The sequence below is a fragment of the Salmo salar genome, chromosome ssa19 (genome assembly GCF_905237065.1).
Source record: "Salmo salar chromosome ssa19, Ssal_v3.1, whole genome shotgun sequence".
In the NCBI taxonomy this organism is placed as follows: Eukaryota; Metazoa; Chordata; class Actinopteri; order Salmoniformes; family Salmonidae; genus Salmo; species Salmo salar.
Genome location: NC_059460.1, coordinates 75,505,367 through 75,525,244, shown reverse-complemented (window position 1 = coordinate 75,525,244; position 19,878 = coordinate 75,505,367). Strand labels below are relative to the sequence as shown.

The following is a 19,878-nucleotide window of genomic DNA, read 5'->3' as shown; positions in this document are numbered from 1 at the left end:
GTTGTAGGAAGATAGTAGTTGCAGCAGTAGTTGTAGGAAGATAGTAGTTGCAGCAGTAGTTGTAGGAAGATAGTAGTTGCAGCAGTAGTTGTAGGAAGATAGTAGTTGCAGCAGTAGTTGTAGGAAGATAGTAGTTGCAGCAGTAGTTGTAGGAAGATAGTAGTTGCAGCAGTAGTTGTAGGAAGATAGTAGTTGCAGCAGTAGTTGTAGGAAGATAGTAGTTGCAGCAGTAGTTGTAGGAAGATAGTAGTTGCAGCAGTAGTTGTAGGAAGATATTGTAGCAGTAGTAGTTGTAGGAAGATAGTGTAGTAGTTGTAGGAAGATAGTGTAGTAGTAGTAGTTATAGGAAGATAGTGCAGTAGTTATAGGAAGACAGTGTAGTAGTAGTAGTAGTAGTAGTTATAGGAAGACAGTGTAGTAGTAGTAGTAGTAGTAGTAGTAGTTATAGGAAGGTAGTAGTAGTAGTAGTTATAGGAAGGTAGTAGTAGTTATAGGAAGGTAGTAGTAGTAGTAGTTATAGGAAGATAGTGTAGTAGTAGTAGTTATAGGAAGACAGTGTAGTAGTAGTTATAGGAAGGTAGTAGTAGTTGTAGGAAGATAGTGTAGCAGTAGTAGTTGTTGTAGGAAGAAAGTGTAGCAGTAGTTGTAGGAAGACAGTGTAGTAGTAGTTGTAGGAAGATAGTGTAGCAGCAGTAGTTGTTGTAGGAAGATAGTGAAGTAGCAGTAGTAGTTGTAGGAAGATAGTGTAGTGCAGTAGTAGTTGTAGGAAGATGGTGTAGTGCAGTAGTAGTTGTAGGAAGATAGTGTAGTAGTAGTAGTTGTAGGAAGACAGTGTAGTAGTAGTAGTTGTAGGAAGATAGTGCAGCAGTAGTTGTAGGAAGATAGTGTAGTGCAGTAGTTGTTGTAGGAAGATAGTGTAGTTGCAGTAGTAGTTGTAGGAAGATAGTGTAGTTGCAGTAGTAGTTGTAGGAAGATAGTGTAGTTGCAGTAGTAGTTGTAGGAAGATAGTGTAGTTGCAGTAGTAGTTGTAGGAAGATAGTGTAGTTGCAGTAGTATTTGTAGGAAGATAGTTGTAGGAAGATAGTGTAGTTGTAGGAAGATAGTGTAGTAGTTGTAGGAAGATAAGATAGTGTAGTTGCAGTAGTAGTTGTAGGAAGATAGTGTAGTAGTTGTAGGAAGACAGTGTAGTAGTAGTAGTAGTTATAGGAAGATAGTGTAGTAGTAGTTGTAGGAAGATGGTGTAGTTGTTGTAGGAAGATAGTGTAGTTGCAGTAGTAGTTGTAGGAAGATAGTGTAGTTGCAGTAGTAGTTGTAGGAAGATAGTGTAGTTGCAGTAGTAGTTGTAGGAAGATAGTTGTAGGAAGATAGTGTAATTGTAGTTGTAGGAAGATAGTGCAGTAGTAGTTGTAGGAAGATAGTGCAGCAGTAGTTGTAGGAAGATAGTTGTAGGAAGATAGTGTAGTAGTTGTAGGAAGATAAGATAGTGTAATTGTAGTAGTTGTAGGAAGATAGTGCAGTAGTAGTTGTAGGAAGATAGTGCAGTAGTAGTTGTAGGAAGATAGTGCAGCAGTAGTTGTAGGAAGATAGTAGTTGCAGCAGTAGTTGTAGGAAGATAGTAGTTGCAGCAGTAGTTGTAGGAAGATAGTAGTTGCAGCAGTAGTTGTAGGAAGATAGTAGTTGCAGCAGTAGTTGTAGGAAGATAGTGCAGCAGTAGTTGTAGGAAGATAGTAGGTGCAGCAGTAGTTGTAGGAAGATAGTAGTTGCAGCAGTAGTTGTAGGAAGATAGTAGTTGCAGTAGTAGTTGTAGGAAGATATAGTTGCAGCAGTAGTTGTAGGAAGATAGTAGTTGCAGCAGTAGTTGTAGGAAGATAGTAGTTGCAGCAGTAGTTGTAGGAAGATAGTAGTTGCAGCAGTAGTTGTAGGAAGATAGTAGTTGCAGCAGTAGTTGTAGGAAGATAGTAGTTGCAGCAGTAGTTGTAGGAAGATAGTAGTTGCAGCAGTAGTTGTAGGAAGATAGTAGTTGCAGCAGTAGTTGTAGGAAGATAGTAGTTGCAGCAGTAGTTGTAGGAAGATAGTAGTTGCAGCAGTAGTTGTAGGAAGATAGTAGTTGCAGCAGTAGTTGTAGGAAGATAGTTGTAGCAGTAGTAGTTGTAGGAAGATATTGTAGCAGTAGTAGTTGTAGGAAGATATTGTAGCAGTAGTAGTTGTAGGAAGATAGTGTAGTAGTTGTAGGAAGATAGTGTAGTAGTTGTAGGAAGATAGTAGTAGTAGTTGTAGGAAGATAGTAGTTGCAGCAGTAGTTGTAGGAAGATATTGTAGCAGTAGTAGTTGTAGGAAGATATTGTAGCAGTAGTAGTTGTAGGAAGATAGTGTAGTAGTTGTAGGAAGATAGTGTAGTAGTAGTAGTTATAGGAAGATAGTGTAGTAGTAGTAGTTATAGGAAGATAGTGTAGTAGTTGTAGGAAGATAGTGCAGCAGTAGTTGTAGGAAGATAGTAGTTGCAGCAGTAGTTGTAGGAAGATAGTAGTTGCAGCAGTAGTTGTAGGAAGATAGTAGTTGCAGCAGTAGTTGTAGGAAGATAGTAGTTGCAGCAGTAGTTGTAGGAAGATAGTAGTTGCAGCAGTAGTTGTAGGAAGATAGTAGTTGCAGCAGTAGTTGTAGGAAGATAGTAGTTGCAGCAGTAGTTGTAGGAAGATAGTGTTGCAGCAGTAGTTGTAGGAAGATATTGTAGCAGTAGTAGTTGTAGGAAGATAGTGTAGCAGTAGTAGTTGTAGGAAGATAGTGTAGCAGTAGTAGTTGTAGGAAGATAGTGTAGTAGTTGTAGGAAGATAGTGTAGTAGTAGTAGTTATAGGAAGATAGTGTAGTAGTTGTAGGAAGATAGTGTAGTAGTAGTAGTTGTAGGAAGATAGTAGTTGTAGTAGTAGTTGTAGGAAGATAGTAGTTGCAGCAGTAGTTGTAGGAAGATATTGTAGCAGTAGTAGTTGTAGGAAGATATTGTAGCAGTAGTAGTTGTAGGAAGATATTGTAGCAGTAGTAGTTGTAGGAAGATAGTGTAGTAGTAGTAGTTATAGGAAGATAGTGTAGTAGTAGTAGTTATAGGAAGATAGTGTAGTAGTTGTAGGAAGATAGTGTAGTAGTAGTAGTTGTAGGAAGATAGTAGTTGTAGTAGTAGTTGTAGGAAGATAGTAGTTGTAGTAGTAGTTGTAGGAAGATAGTAGTTGTAGTAGTAGTTGTAGGAAGATAGTGTAGTAGTTGTAGGAAGATAGTGTAGCAGTAGTAGTTGTAGGAAGATATTGTAGCAGTAGTAGTTGTAGGAAGATATTGTAGCAGTAGTAGTTGTAGGAAGATATTGTAGCAGTTGTAGGAAGATATTGTAGCAGTTGTAGGAAGATATTGTAGCAGTTGTAGGAAGATAGTGTAGCAGTAGTAGTTGTAGGAAGATAGTGTAGTAGTAGTTATAGGAAGACAGTGTAGTAGTAGTTATAGGAAGACAGTGTAGTAGTAGTAGTAGTTATAGGAAGACAGTGTAGTAGTAGTAGTTATAGGAAGATAGTGTAGTAGTTATAGGAAGATAGTGTAGTAGTTGTAGGAAGATAGTGCAGCAGTAGTTGTAGGAAGATAGTGCAGCAGTAGTTGTAGGAAGATAGTGCAGCAGTAGTTGTAGGAAGATAGTGCAGCAGTAGTTGTAGGAAGATAGTGCAGCAGTAGTTGTAGGAAGATAGTGCAGCAGTAGTTGTAGGAAGATAGTGCAGCAGTAGTTGTAGGAAGATAGTGCAGCAGTAGTTGTAGGAAGATAGTGTAGCAGTAGTTGTAGGAAGATAGTGCAGCAGTAGTTGTAGGAAGATAGTGCAGTAGTTGTAGGAAGATAGTGTAGCAGTAGTAGTTGTAGGAAGATAGTGCAGTAGTAGTTGTAGGAAGATATTGTAGCAGTAGTAGTTGTAGGAAGATATTGTAGCAGTAGTAGTTGTAGGAAGATATTGTAGCAGTAGTAGTTGTAGGAAGATATTGTAGCAGTAGTAGTTGTAGGAAGATAGTGTAGCAGTAGTTGTAGGAAGATAGTGTAGCAGTAGTAGTTGTAGGAAGATAGTGTAGTAGTTGTAGGAAGATAGTGTAGCAGTAGTAGTTGTAGGAAGATAGTGTAGCAGTAGTAGTTGTAGGAAGATATTGTAGCAGTAGTAGTTGTAGGAAGATAGTGTAGCAGTAGTAGTTGTAGGAAGATAGTGTAGCAGTAGTAGTTGTAGGAAGATATTGTAGCAGTAGTAGTTGTAGGAAGATATTGTAGCAGTAGTAGTTGTAGGAAGATAGTGTAGTAGTTGTAGGAAGATAGTGTAGTAGTTGTAGGAAGATAGTGTAGTAGTTATAGGAAGACAGTGTAGTAGTAGTAGTTATAGGATGACAGTGTAGTTATAGGAAGATAGTGTAGTAGTAGTTATAGGAAGACAGTGTAGTAGTAGTAGTAGTAGTTATAGGAAGATAGTGTAGTAGTAGTTGTAGGAAGATAGTGTAGTAGTAGTTATAGGAAGATAGTGTAGTAGTAGTTGTAGGAAGATAGTGTAGTAGTAGTTATAGGAAGATAGTGTAGTAGTAGTTATAGGAAGATAGTGTAGTAGTAGTAGTAGTTATAGGAAGACAGTGTAGTAGTAGTAGTAGTTATAGGAAGACAGTGTAGTAGTAGTAGTAGTTATAGGAAGATAGTGTAGTAGTAGTTATAGGAAGATAGTGTAGTAGTAGTAGTTATAGGAAGATAGTGTAGTAGTAGTAGTTATAGGAAGATAGTGTAGTAGTAGTAGTTATAGGAAGATAGTGTAGTAGTTATAGGAAGATAGTGTAGTAGTAGTTGTAGGAAGATAGTGTAGTAGTAGTTGTAGGAAGATAGTGTAGTAGTAGTTGTAGGAAGATAGTGTAGTAGTAGTTATAGGAAGATAGTGTAGTAGTTGTAGGAAGATAGTGTAGTAGTAGTTGTAGGAAGATAGTGTAGTTGTAGGAAGATAGTGTAGTAGTAGTTATAGGAAGATAGTGTAGTAGTAGTTATAGGAAGATAGTGTAGTAGTAGTTATAGGAAGATAGTGTAGTAGTAGTTATAGGAAGATAGTGTAGTAGTAGTAGTTATAGGAAGATAGTGTAGTAGTAGTAGTTATAGGAAGATAGTGTAGTAGTTGTAGGAAGATAGTGTAGTAGTTGTAGGAAGATAGTGTAGTAGTTGTAGGAAGATAGTGTAGTAGTTGTAGGAAGATAGTGTAGTTGTAGGAAGATAGTGTAGTTGTAGGAAGATAGTGTAGTTGTAGGAAGATAGTGTAGTTGTAGGAAGATAGTGTAGTTATAGGAAGATAGTGTAGTTATAGGAAGATAGTGTAGTTATAGGAAGATAGTGTAGTAGTAGTTATAGGAAGATGGTAGTAGTAGTAGTAGTTATAGGAAGATGGTGGTAGTAGTAGTAGTAGTTATAGGAAGATGGTGGTAGTAGTAGTAGTAGTTATAGGAAGATGGTGGTAGTAGTAGTAGTAGTTATAGGAAGATGGTGTAGTAGTAGTTATAGGAAGATAGTGTAGTAGTAGTTATAGGAAGATAGTGTAGTAGTAGTAGTAGTTATAGGAAGATAGTGTAGTAGTTATAGGAAGACAGTATAGTAGTAGTAGTTATAGGAAGACAGTGTAGTAGTAGTAGTTATAGGAAGATAGTGTAGTAGTTATAGGAAGATAGTGTAGTAGTAGTTATAGGAAGATAGTGTAGTTATAGGAAGATAGTGTAGTTATAGGAAGATAGTGTAGTTATAGGAAGATAGTGTAGTAGTAGTTATAGGAAGACAGTGTAGTAGTAGTAGTTATAGGAAGACAGTGTAGTAGTAGTAGTTATAGGAAGATAGTGTAGTAGTTATAGGAAGATAGTGTAGTAGTAGTTATAGGAAGATAGTGTAGTAGTAGTAGTTATAGGAAGATAGTGTAGTAGTAGTTATAGGAAGATAGTGTAGTTATAGGAAGATAGTGTAGTAGTAGTTATAGGAAGACAGTGTAGTAGTAGTAGTTATAGGAAGACAGTGTAGTAGTAGTTATAGGAAGATAGTGTAGTTATAGGAAGACAGTGTAGTAGAAGTAGTAGTAGTAGTAGTAGTAGTTATAGGAAGACAGTGTAGTAGTTATAGGAAGATAGTGTAGTAGTAGTTATAGGAAGATAGTGTAGTAGTAGTTATAGGAAGACAGTGTAGTAGTAGTTATAGGAAGACAGTGTAGTAGTAGTTATAGGAAGACAGTGTAGTAGTTATAGGAAGACAGTGTAGTAGTTATAGGAAGACAGTGTAGTAGTTATAGGAAGATAGTGTAGTAGTAGTTATAGGAAGATAGTGTAGTAGTAGTTATAGGAAGACAGTGTAGTAGTAGTTATAGGAAGACAGTGTAGTAGTAGTTATAGGAAGACAGTGTAGTAGTAGTTATAGGAAGACAGTGTAGTAGTAGTTATAGGAAGACAGTGTAGTAGTAGTTATAGGAAGACAGTGAGTAGTAGTTATAGGAAGACAGTGTAGTAGTTATAGGAAGATAGTGTAGTAGTAGTTATAGGAAGATAGTGTAGTAGTAGTTATAGGAAGACAGTGTAGTAGTAGTTATAGGAAGACAGTGTAGTAGTAGTTATAGGAAGACAGTGTAGTAGTAGTTATAGGAAGACAGTGTAGTAGTAGTTATAGGAAGATAGTGTAGTAGTTGTAGGAAGCTGGTGTAGTAGTTGTAGGAAGATAGTGTTGTAGTTGTAGGAAGATAGTGTAGTAGTTGTAGGAAGATAGTGTAGTAGTTATAGGAAGACAGTGTAGTAGTAGTTTTAGGACGACAGTGTAGTAGTAGTTTTAGGACGATAGTGTAGTAGTAGTTTTAGGACGATAGTGTAGTAGTAGTTTTAGGACGATAGTGTAGTAGTAGTTTTAGGAAGATAGTGTAGTAGTAGTTATAGGAAGATAGTGTAGTAGTTGTAGGAAGCTGGTGTAGTAGTTGTAGGAAGATAGTGTTGTAGTTGTAGGAAGATAGTGTTGTAGTTGTAGGAAGATAGTGTAGTAGTTATAGGAAGACAGTGTAGTAGTAGTTTTAGGACGACAGTGTAGTAGTAGTTTTAGGACGATAGTGTAGTAGTAGTTTTAGGACGATAGTGTAGTAGTAGTTGTAGGAAGACAGTGTAGTAGTAGTAGTTGTAGGAAGACAGTGTAGTAGTAGTAGTTGTAGGAAGACAGTGTAGTAGTTGTAGGAAGACAGTGTAGTAGTTGTAGGAAGACAGTGTAGTAGTTGTAGGAAGACAGTGTAGTAGTTGTAGGAAGACAGTGTAGTAGTTGTAGGAAGACAGTGTAGTAGTTGTAGGAAGACAGTGTAGTAGTTGTAGGAAGACAGTGTAGTTGTAGGAAGACAGTGTAGTTGTAGGAAGACAGTGTAGTTGTAGGAAGACAGTGTAGTTGTAGGAAGACGGTGCTGTAGTAGTTGTAGGAAGACGGTGCTGTAGTAGTTGTAGGAAGACGGTGCTGTAGTAGTTGTAGGAAGATGGTGCTGTAGTTGTAGGAAGATGGTGTTGTAGTTGTAGGAAGACAGTGTAGTAGTAGTTATAGGAAGATAGTGTAGTAGTAGTTATTGTCTGCTGTCTCTTACCAGGCCTGTATAGTATACTACACTCTGTATTCTGTCTCTTACCAGGCCTGTAGTATACTACACACTGTATTCTGTCTCTTACCAGGCCTGTAGTATACTACACACTGTATTCTGTCTCTTACCAGGCCTGTAGTATACTACACACTGTATTCTGTCTCTTACCAGGCCTGTATAGTATACTACACTCTGTATTCTGTCTCTTACCAGGCCTGTAGTATACTACACACTGTATTCTGTCTCTTACCAGGCCTGTAGTATACTACACACTGTATTCTGTCTCTTACCAGGCCTGTATAGTATACTACACACTGTATTCTGTCTCTTACCAGGCCTGTAGTATACTACACACTGTATTCTGTCTCTTACCAGGCCTGTATAGTATACTACACACTGTATTCTGTCTCTTACCAGGCCTGTATAGTATACTACACACTGTATTCTGTCTCTTACCAGGCCTGTAGTATACTACACACTGTATTCTGTCTCTTACCAGGCCTGTATAGTATACTACACACTGTATTCTGTCTCTTACCAGGCCTGTAGTATACTACACACTGTATTCTGTCTCTTACCAGGCCTGTAGTATACTACACACTGTATTCTGTCTCTTACCAGGCCTGTAGTATAGTGTAGTACACACTGCCAGCCTGATGCTTTTCTGAAAATAGGTCACTCACTCATAGCTCTACATCTTTCCTCCTCCCTCCTTTTTTATTTCTGCTTCCTCTTTCCTACTCTCCCTCTCCGTCATTCCCAGAATAAACAGGAAATGGGGCACAGCCACCTCAAAGCAGGAAATGTTGTCTGCCATTCCCTTCCTCATACACATACACACTCTGGCCCCATTGAGGTTATGTATACGCTCTGGCCCCATTGAGGTGATGTATACACTCTGACCCCATTGAGGTGATGTATGCACTCTGACCCCATTGAGGTGATGTACGCACTCTGACCCCATTGAGATGATGTACACACTCTGACCCCATTGAGGTGATGTACGCACTCTGACCCCATTGAGGTGATGTATACACTCTGACCCCATTGAGGTGATGTATGCACTCTGACCCCATTGAGGTGATGTACGCACTCTGACCCCATTGAGATGATGTACACACTCTGACCCCATTGAGGTGATGTACGCACTCTGACCCCATTGAGGTGATGTATACACTCTGACCCCATTGAGGTGATGTATGCACTCTGACCCCATTGAGGTGATGTACGCACTCTGACCCCATTGAGGTGATGTACGCACTCTGACCCCATTGAGGTGATGTACGCACTCTGACCCCATTGAGGTGATGTACGCACTCTGACCCCATTGAGGTGATGTACGCACTCTGACCCCATTGAGGTGATGTACGCACTCTGACCCCATTGAGGTGATGTACGCAGCATTGAGATTATTCATATTCTTCTCAGTGTGGAGTGAGGAGGTGAATTGTCCATTGAACGCACACACAAACACAAAGCCACCCAGACACACACCCACCCACACAGACACACACACACACCCACACTGGAGCCTAGTAGACTGTGTTAGTCCACTAAAGTAATCAAGGCATTACTGATCACTTCCCCATCTCTCTTCTTCCTGTCTCGAGGGCAGTGAAAGGCTTGCGCTGGGCGAAGTGAGAACCGGCTGAACCTCTTTAATGAATCAATAAGTCCGGGCTATTAAATCACAGGAGTGGATGGGAGTGAAGGGGTTACATCACTGGGCTATTTCGCTCGGCTGAAGACTCACGCGATGCAGTTAGGATCATTGGGGAAAAGGGGATGTTATCTGAGTATTGTGATGCTGTCTTTTCAGTTAGTCGGCGTGGTGTATAAATAACATTTACATTTACATTTTAGTCATTTAGCAGACGCTCTTATCCAGAGCGACTTACAGTAGTGAATGCATACATTTCATCAATTTTTTTCCCCCCGTATTTCATAGGAAAGTATTCAGACCCCTTGACTTTTTCCACATTTTGTTAGGTTAAGGCCTTATTCTAAAATTCATTAAATTGTTTTTTTCCCTCATCAATCTACACACAATATCCCCTGGTATTACCGCCACACCGGCGGTCACAAGTCATGAAGCCAGTCAAATTCCGCATGACCCTTTAGTCACGGTAATTGTGTTTCTCCAAGCTCTGACGCTGCTGCTGGTCGTTAGTAGCCTACCAAACTTGCTAACTGCCTGGTACTCAGCACTCTATTGTCCTTCTAATTACTCTGACATCAATGCAAATGTAATCGAAAATCTAATCAAACACTTCATGAGGGCCCATGTTGCACAACATTTCTATAGGCTATGCAATTGCAGAAGAAAACAGAGTGATGGCCTCTATTAAAAAGAGGAGGATCCCATCAGCTTTCTATAGGCTAGGCCTACTGTATTTATTTCTCAACTATCCTAATATTAAGCACGTTGTTTATATTTACAACAGGAGTATAGCCTACCTGGCTGGCATGAAAAAAACCCACTGGGAAATACGTCCTCCAATCACTATTTAAGTGCATAGATGACATGTATTTTTTCCACTGCCCCTGTTTCGAGACTGGTGCATGGTAATGGTCCATTCTAAATCAAAACATATTTAAAACATGTATATGTTAATAAGACAAGATTAAATCAAGAATCGTCTGATGGGTGACAATATTAGCATATAACTTGTGAATTATATATTATCACTTGTGAATGATTCCCAGCGTAAGGCAAGAAACAATGTATTTTTTTGTGACTTTTTCTCATCATATTCGCACACCTCATGTAGCCTAGCCCATAGGCCATTATGTTTTGATAAGGTTTGTATCACAACTAAAGCGGCCAAATAACTTCTTAAAATTAAACACATGAATCCGCTTTATAAGGGGTGTAGAGCCTGACTGGCATACATAAGCAGCTCGTGAGTTTCAAGTTTGGGGAAGATCCAATCAAATCAAATCAAATGTATTTATATAGCCCTTCTTACATCAGTTGATATCTCAAAGTGCTGTACAGAAACCCAGCCTAAAACCCCAAACAGCAAGCAATGCAGGTGTAGAAGCACGGTGGCTAGGAAAAACTCCCTAGAAAGGCCAAAACCTAGGAAGAAACCTAGAGAGGAACCAGGCTATGAGGGGTGGCCAGTCATAGCCTGGTTCCTCTCTAGGTTTCTTCCTAGGTTCTGGCCTTTCTAGGGAGTTTTTCCTAGCCACCTTTCTTCTACACCTGCATTGCTTGCTAATTGGGGTTATTGGCTGGGTTTCTGTACAGCACTTTGAGATATCAGCTGATGTAAGAAGGGCTATATAAATACATTTGATTTGAATCTGGCCCTCAAACCATCACGGTCACCTAATAATCCCCAGTTTACAATTGGCTCATTCATCCCCTACACTCCCCTATAACTATTCCCCAGGTCGTTGCTGTAAATGGGAACGTGTTCTCAGTCAACTTACCTTGTAAAATAACAGATAAATAGAATAGGTTGACTTTTGTACTATGGGGGATAGTAGATTGACAGGCTGGTGCTTTTGCTGTTCGTTAGGCCTACTCATATTGTTGGCTAACAAAGTAAATGTGGACATTTCTTCCAATATCTTCAATAAGCACCTCGGAATTGGATAAGGACTTGCGCAGCTGCGTCCCCGACGTGTCTGTCTTCACTTGTAGCCTGTGAGAAAGACCCAATCACGTGACTGAGAGCCATGTGAGTGAGAGACGCTTTGGATTGCGCAGCACACTCAGGGAGAAGGGCACAACACAGCACTCTGAGCCGCAAAAGGCATGTTTTTTTGGGGGGTGCATTACAGCCACAAAGGGTATGCCGCCGTTAAATTCGAGGCATTATCAAGTGCTTGTCAAATTGTGAATGAGAGACTATTGGAGTGTGTACAGCCTGCGCAAAAAAACAACGCAGAGCTCATGCCTTTCAAGCACTTTTCAAATCATCGTTAGAGTCTCATCATGCAGCCTTACAATGTATTAAACATCAAAACATATAGCCCAACGTTTGTAGAACTAAAGTTACATTAATAACTCTAAAAACAACAGTATTCTTTTCTTCTGAAATAGACTACATTTTCTTCATATCATGCTTCTTTAGAACTGTCTAAAGTAAATCATGGATTTATTGTGAAGGTGTATGCTATATTACATGGATGTATTATACTTTTTAAAATGGCTTGTAGGCTTGGAAAATGTGGAAGCCAGGAGATGCTAAATGTGTTTATGTTAAGTAACGGTGAATTACCGTGAGACTGACAGTTATTTGCTTGACAATCACCGGCTGATGACATTTTGTGACCGCCACATCCCTAGCTGCGACCATAGGAGTTGGCTATATAGCACAAACAGATCTGGGACCAGGGTAGTGTTGAGAAAGGGCGTAGTGAGCCTACTCTGTGGCTCATAGGGCCCAATTCAGACATAGGAAATGACGCCTTTCCTAAGCTCTTATCAGTAGTTGGTATTTAGACTTTGCAGGTGTGGTTCCCTTGAGCTCTGCACACATTTTTCATTAAATAGGGTTTTCAGGACCCTTATCTAAGGCCACCCCTTTAAATTTGGTGTACATTTTTAATTAGATTTTTCTCGACAGACTAACTAGAATATCTGTAGAGAACGGTTCAGAATATAGGGATCAATGAAAGAAAGTAATCTAATATATGCATATTCGTCTCCGTCTCAGCACCAACTGCTAGATGTAATAATACTCTTATCTTGTAGATTATTTAGGCAGTTTTAGGGTTAGGAAAGTGTTATGAATCGGTAACACTTTACACTCAGCGTCATAACATGTTATGACACAGTCATAACAGCTGACATAACTTGTTATGATATGGCCATAACACATATTTAGCCCTATTGTGACATATTGTGTTGTTTTATGGCTCGTTATGACACCTACAGTACATAAGAGTGTAGAAACCAGCACAACCTACCATGGTAGTTATTTTATGGCTGGTTATGACACCTACAGTACATAAGAGTGTAGAAACCAGCACAACCTACCATGGTAGTTATTTTATGGCTGGTTATGACACCTACATACTGTACGTGACAAAACCACACAAGGCAAAACATTCCCTTACGCCATAGCCTACGTGTAAACGGTATGTTTGTTATAAAAAAAAAATTATTGACCATATTAAATTATAATTGTAATTACGCGCACATTGATGTCAGACATGCACCTACCCCAATGCTCTGTTGCTGATGACTGGGATGAATGCAGGAGCAGATTTCAGGAGCAGGACAAGACACCCTCTTTTTGACTGATAGAAGGGCAGTCTGGCTCATATGCTTATGATGGTCCTAATGCTTATTAGTTATTTAAAATAATTATTAAATTATTTAAAGTATGATGAAAAAACATGCCGGTTAAGAATTCATAACAACAAAGGATTTAAGAAACAAACTTTCAAACGAAAGGATAAATGTGGGTTTTGACACTCTTATGTAGGTGTCATAACCAGCCATTAAATAATGCCATATATGTCACAACAGGTGTAAAAACATGGGTCATGACAGTGTTATGACCATATATGACAGATTATTGTAGCTGTTATTACATATTATGACATGGTTATGAATGTGTCATAATGTGTTATAACACTGGGTGTCAAGTAGGAATCAGAAACAGGTTTGGAGAGCCTTTAAGCACTAAATATATTGATGAATAAAAAATGATGGTTTGAGTCATCCTGAAAGTTGGCATATTCAAGTTCAATCCATGAATATATATTTTTTTAAGTGTACAATAGGGGTTGAACAATAGTCCTATAAATCTACCCTAATCATGGAAGTGTATGACAACTGTCCAGTCGTTGTGAACCGTGCTCCAGGTTTAACCTGCAACGTGTGGTCTGACTTCCATAATGACTCAAATAGGCTACATGTCCCAAATGACAAATTATTGTATAACGTTAGACTATGATCCACTAATGCTAGCGACCCTCAGGAACAACTATACGGACGTATGGAAAGCAAGGTAAACAGAACTGAATGTAATGATGCAAAATGTAGGCGACAAATTTAAGGAAATGAACATTAAAGGGACAGTTATATATATGTATGTGGGTATTACTGACGGTGGCTAAAATTAAAATTCAGAATAACGGCACAATTTATTTATAGCCTACTTCGCTGTGACAAAGGGGCCCCAATACATGTCATGTTGATATGATTTTCAGTTAGCTTCCATATGTCTGACTTCACATTCATCTCCAGGGATCATAATGGAAAATCATATAAAACAATTGCCATGTGTATTTAAATTCCCCTTCTCCAAACAGATTACTAATTTACCTAGCTCTTATCAGTTTGTAATTTACAGTGCATAGAACGTGCTGTTATTTCTGTCTGAAAAAAGAAAATAGCTTTTTCCACTTGGAATCGGCAAGTTCGCTCGACCTTATTCATGGTTTCCTCGCAATGAAGGTAGTGGAATTATGAGGGAATTAAATCAAGATCAGATCACACCTCCGCCACACCTTCATTTATTTAATCTCCACCCCAAACCAATAGTGGGTGAATAGCCAGTGGCGTAGCGCAGTTTTCCAAGCATGTGCAGTATTATAGCTAATCTCATGCTATTTTACACATTTAGCCATGAGGCTGCAGTTTTTGCAGTTTTAGAGTTCAGGGTTTCTTGAAAGACGGGACAATTTCAACTTTTTTTCCCACAAATATTTGTCTTATTAACAACATTTGAAATGTATATTTTGATACACCAAAGTATCAGCTATCACACCATGTGAAGGAACAACATTATGTTACATTATTTTATTTTTTTATCATAAAGTGCAAATAACTGGATTCATGTCAACTCCGTCAGACACCATAAAAGCCATTTAGTTGTTACAATGATTGGCCAACAAGTGTTTAAAGGCCTTGATTGTTTAATTCTAACGAGATTATTCAAATATGTAATACAAATCTCTAAACGCATTTTTGTTTTGTTTTATAGCACTATTGAATGCTTCAGGGCTAATTCCGTTAGCATTTTGGACTTATTTTCTTGATTTAGAACATATATTGACATTTTTACAGCAAACATTATCCCTTTGGTCTAGCCCAGAAAATGCTTCCATTGTTTAAGCATATGTTGCAGAACAGTGTACTAACAGACAATTTATTGACTCCATCAGTGACAGAGTTGTCAACAGATAATTAAAACTCTAAAAATACAAGTTAAATACAAACATTTGTAAAATATGGTAAATTATTCATTTGAAAATTGCCAATTAAAACAACCATTTTAGACAAATCTCACGGAGTTTACCAAATCTTCGGACACATCTTTTAGGAATCACAGTTTTGAGAGAAATATTGTTTAACATTCACAGAGGGCTATAGCAAGAAACTACATTAGATAGTTATTCAGTTAATATCCATTATTGCAAGTTTAGAATTTTAAACCCTTTTTTGGAGAGTTTGAAATTGGGATCCATTGCTCCCTAGCATGACCAGCATAGATCCGACATGGAAATTAATAATATTGAAAGTATTTAGAAAATTCCCCAAAACAAATCTTATCTCTTATAAAATTGCCCTAAATGTAAAGTATGAGCTTAAATAATGCACACAAAAAAAGAAAACGAATAAAAATTGTTACATTGCCGGACAAGGATTGTCCGAATTTCCTGCAACATTTTTGCAGTTTTAAAGCTAACTTCCTGTAATTCAAAACATTTATTTCATAGCATATGAACACTTCATAAGTTATCTGCGGGGCCCCCAAAGCTTGTCGGTCCCCCCCCACCTTGCAGGGGCGTGCACTTCGCCAGTGTGAATAGCATGCTATTCTCATGCTTAAGTTCAAGGTCAGAATATGCGTAGAGAGAAAAGTGCATAAAAAGGGAATTACGTTCTATTTACATGTGCTAGACTCCAGTTGGAATTCCCCCATAGTGAAAATCTGAGATAGTTTAGGGAGAGTGACCACAGCTCAGTTTCGTCATTAGAGCCTTACCCTTCTATAATGCTCCCACTGCATTTTTAACACTTTCACATGTGGTTATACTGTAGACGGTTGCGTTACAAACAAATGGTGTTCACTTTGATATTTTGTTCCCCTCAGTACAATCAGGAACACCGTGTATAGGCTGTGCTGCTGTCACAAGCTAATTGTAGTCACTGTGATGTGTTTTTCCCCTCTCTCCTCAGTGTAATCAGTTGTGAAGAAGGCAAAGCACTGGCTGACTTGTGGAACGCAGCGTTCATGGAGTCCTCTGCAAAAGAGAACCAGGTGATGATGATGATGATGATGACTGGATATTCACTCCCAGAGCCATCAGATAGATGGAGTTTGACATCTACTGTAGTATTGTAATGGGTGCCATCTTGGCACTGAATGTTCCAAGGCAATTACAGTCTAGTTTGAATACATACAGCAAGAGTAATGTAAAGGGAGAAACATTTGGTGCCGACATGGAAGATGGTTTGCCAAAGTGTAATACCTACAGCTTTGTTCATCATTCTCAGCTCATCAAGCTCTCTTTTATCAGTTCTCTGTGGTAGGGAGGACAGAGCTAGGCAGGGGAATAGGGGGGCAGCAATGGTAGGGTAGACATTGATCAGACCCCATTTCTGTGCTATGAGTGGTGAGGACTCCAGACCAGGGTGTCGTTTTGATCTCGGTCCCCAGGAGGAGAGGCCTTTTTCTGGGGACGCTGAGGACAGCAGCCTGGGCTCCAGACAGAGGGAGAGCTTCTAATTGAATTTCTCATTCTCTACTTTGATGTACATGTTACTGGAGATGCGCGCACACACACAAACCAAACACACCTCTTCCAAGAAATGTTCCTCTGCTTTTCAGGAATAGGCCCTACTGCTGAGGAAGACAAAGGTTACCTATTGTTGCAGATAAAATGATTCTTTTGACTGATACTTCTTTAAGGCTTTTGCAGAATCTCTCCATAGTCTTTTCAAGGTTACAGTGGTTTTGTTGTAGGCACAGTGCAAATAGTGACTCGGGGTGTCCTGCTTCAGATCAATATGTATGATGACCAAAGAAGTAACCGACTGTTGTATTTGTTTTTTGAAGTTATTTAAATGATATGGCCTGAACGCATCATTCAACATAATTGTTATTTCCCCATTTTACCAAAGGAGGCATGTTAGATCCATTGGAAAGGAGATACCTAGTCCGTTGTACAACTGAATGCCTTCAACTGAAATGTGTCTTCCGCATTTAACCTAACCCCTCTGAATCAGAGAGGTGCGGAGGGAGCGCTGCCTTAATGGACATCCACATCTTCGGGGCCTGGGGAACAGTGGGTTAACTGCCTTGCTCAGGGGCAGAACAACAGATTTGTACCTTGTCAGCTCGAGGATTCGATCTAGCAACCTTTCGGTTACTAGCCCAACGCTCTAAGCACTAGGCTACCTGCTGCCACGTGTTGATGATATCAAAATAATGTTTGTATCAAATATTCCAGTGTTTTAACTTTCTTTCCCAGCAGCCACAATTCATCTGTCAATGTTTGGTTTTCTTTTAGATTTGCTGGTGTGAACTGAACACAACATTTCACCATTTACCTACTTTTTAAGCACAGAGCAGAGAAAACATCGGTCTGCACACTCCTGTTGTCTTGATATGGCATAATTTCCATCCTCTGACTTCCTGTTTCCTGTGTGAGTCAGACGGCGGTGGAGGTGTTCAAGAGGACCATCCTGGAAGCGGAGAAAATGGAGGGGGGAGCCCCCCAGGGCAGGACGTCCTGCTCCCTGATGTAACCATCCGCCCCGGGCCCTCGCACCCCGTCCCCAACCACAGCACTGGACACTGGGAAATCCCTCTACTTGAAGTGGCTAACTACCTGTTCTCCTCCCTCGAGAAACGTCTTATTTTTTTTGTGTTTTTTGGGGGGGGAAGGACAGAGGAAGACTTCGACATTAAGAGTAATTATCCATCCCAGCTTAGAGTACACTCGTCTCACCCCCCCTCCCTCCCTGACTTCCCCTTCTTCTGAGAAACCAAACGTGGTGAAATATCGAGCCTTACTTCTCATTTAAAGCCTGTAATCTCGTTGCTACCTGAACCCCACCCCCTGCCTTCCCCTTGAAAAGTTTGTATAACAACGTATTTCTTAAGTTATTATTATGGCCACTACAGTTGGCCAGCATTCATTCACTAGTATAGTGAATGTTGATTCCCTTTTTTTTTATTGTAATCATTAAATCTGCATATTGTTTCACTACAGTTTGATTTTCTGTCTGATTGTTTCTCAGAATTAGATTTTTTTGGTTTTATACAAACTATCAGAATACACATGAGAATTATATATTTTGATATTACAGTATGTGATATGATATATCTTTTCCCTAACCTGTCTTGGGATAAAGGATTTGGTATTCTACTTTCTCTTGGCTCCTCTACCTCAGAACATGTTAAAAGGCTGAGGTTGCCACCCAGGCAGGGAAACAGAATGTGTCATCACACCACTCCTCACTCTTGCCAGCTCTCAGAGCGGATCCGTGATAATTAACATTACCATGGAGAAATGGAAACCTGGTGGCTTGGATTAATATGTGCCCCCATGAGAGATCTAATCCTCATTATATTCCCCTCTAATCCAGTTGGAGTAGAGTGGAGATAGTTACTGTCATGTAGAACCAATTATAGTACGGACTTATAGCCAGTCTTTCCTCCATAGAATACATGCATTACATCTGCCTAATGATGAATTTCATCATGGAAAAACAACCCCTACCCTCTAGGCACTTGGGTAGATCTGAAAGGATGGGATCTATATTGAACAAAAATATAAACGCAACATGCAACAATTAACGATTTTACTGAATTACAGTACATATAAGGAAATCAGTCAATTGCCATAAATTAATAAGGCCCTATGGTTATCACGACTGGGAAGGGGTGCAGCCATGCCGAGCCAATCAGAATTAGTTTTTCCCCACAAAAGGGGCTTTCTTCCAGACAGAAATACTCTTCAGTTTAATCAGCTGTCTTGGTGGCTGGATCCCGCAGGTGAAGAAGCCACATGTGCAGGTCTTGGGCTGGCATGGTTATACGTGGTCTGTGGTTGTGAGGTTGGTTGGACGTAGTGCCAAATTCTCTAAAACAACATTGGAGGCGGCTTATGGTAGAGAAATGAACATCAACTTCTCTGCCAACAGCTCTGATGTACAGTTGAAGTCGGAAGTTTATATACACTTAGGTTGGAGTCATTAAAACTCATTTTTTTCAAGCACTCCACAAATTTCTTGTTAACAAACTATAGTTTTGGCAAGTCGGTTAGGACATCTACTTTGTGCATGACACAAGTCATTTTTCCAACCATTGTTTACAGACAGATTATTTCACTTATAATTCACTATCACAATTACAGTGGGTCAGAAGTTTACATACACTAAGTTGACTGTGCCTTTAAACAGCTTGGAAAATTCCAGAAAATGACATCATGGCTTTAGAAGCTTCTGATAGGCTAATTAACATCATTTGTGTCAATTGGAGGTGTACCTGTGGATGTATTTCAAGGCCTACCTTCAAACTCAGTGCCTCTTTGCTTGACATAATGGGGAAATCAGCCAAGACCTCAGAAAAAAAATGCCTGAAGGTACCAAGTTCATCTGTACAAACAATAGTACGCAAGTATAAACACCATGGGACCACGCAGCCGTCATACCGCTCAGGAAGGAGACATGTTCTGTCTCTTAGAGATGAACGTAGTTTGGTGCGAAAAGTGCAAATCAATCCCAGAACAACAGCAAAGGACCTAGTGAAGATGCTGGAGGAAACAGGTACAAAAGTATCTATATCCACAGTAAAACGAGTCCTATATTCACATAACCTGAAAGGCCGCTCAGCAAGGAAGAAGCCACTGCTCCAAAACCACCACAAAAACGCCAGACTACGGTTTGCAACTGCACATGGGGACGAAGATCGGACTTTTTGGAGAAATGTCCTCTGGTCTGATAAAACAAAAATAGAACTGTTTGGCCATAATGACCATCGTTATGTTTGGAAGAAAAAGGGGGACGCTTGCAAGCCGAAGAACACCATCCCAACCGTGAAGCCCGGGGGTGGCAGCATCATGTTGTGGGTGTGCTTTGCTGCAGGAGGGACTGGTGCACTTCACAAAATAGATGGCATCATGAGGTAGGAAAATGATGTGGATATATTGAAGCAACATCTCAAGACATCAGTCAGGAAGTTAAAGCTTGGTCGCAAATGGGTCTTCCAAATGGACAATGACCCCAAGCATACTTCCAAAGTTGTGGCAAAATGGCTTAAGGACAAAAAATTCAAGGTATTGGAGTGG

General features: G+C 39.6%; 1 protein-coding gene across 2 annotated transcripts in view; it reads left to right on the top strand.

The window, feature by feature from the left end:
- Window positions 1-17,798, top strand: part of LOC106579659 (GTP-binding protein Rheb) — a 41,273-nt gene extending 23,475 nt beyond the window's left edge. For both annotated transcript variants that reach the window (XM_014159793.2, XM_014159794.2), the window contains 2 exons: window positions 15,761-15,842; window positions 17,240-17,798. In XM_014159793.2, the coding sequence (XP_014015268.1) occupies window positions 15,761-15,842; window positions 17,240-17,332 (175 nt within the window). In that variant the 3' untranslated portion in view covers window positions 17,333-17,798. The remainder of the gene's footprint in view (window positions 1-15,760; window positions 15,843-17,239) is intronic.
- Window positions 17,799-19,878: the final 2,080 nt, after the last annotated feature.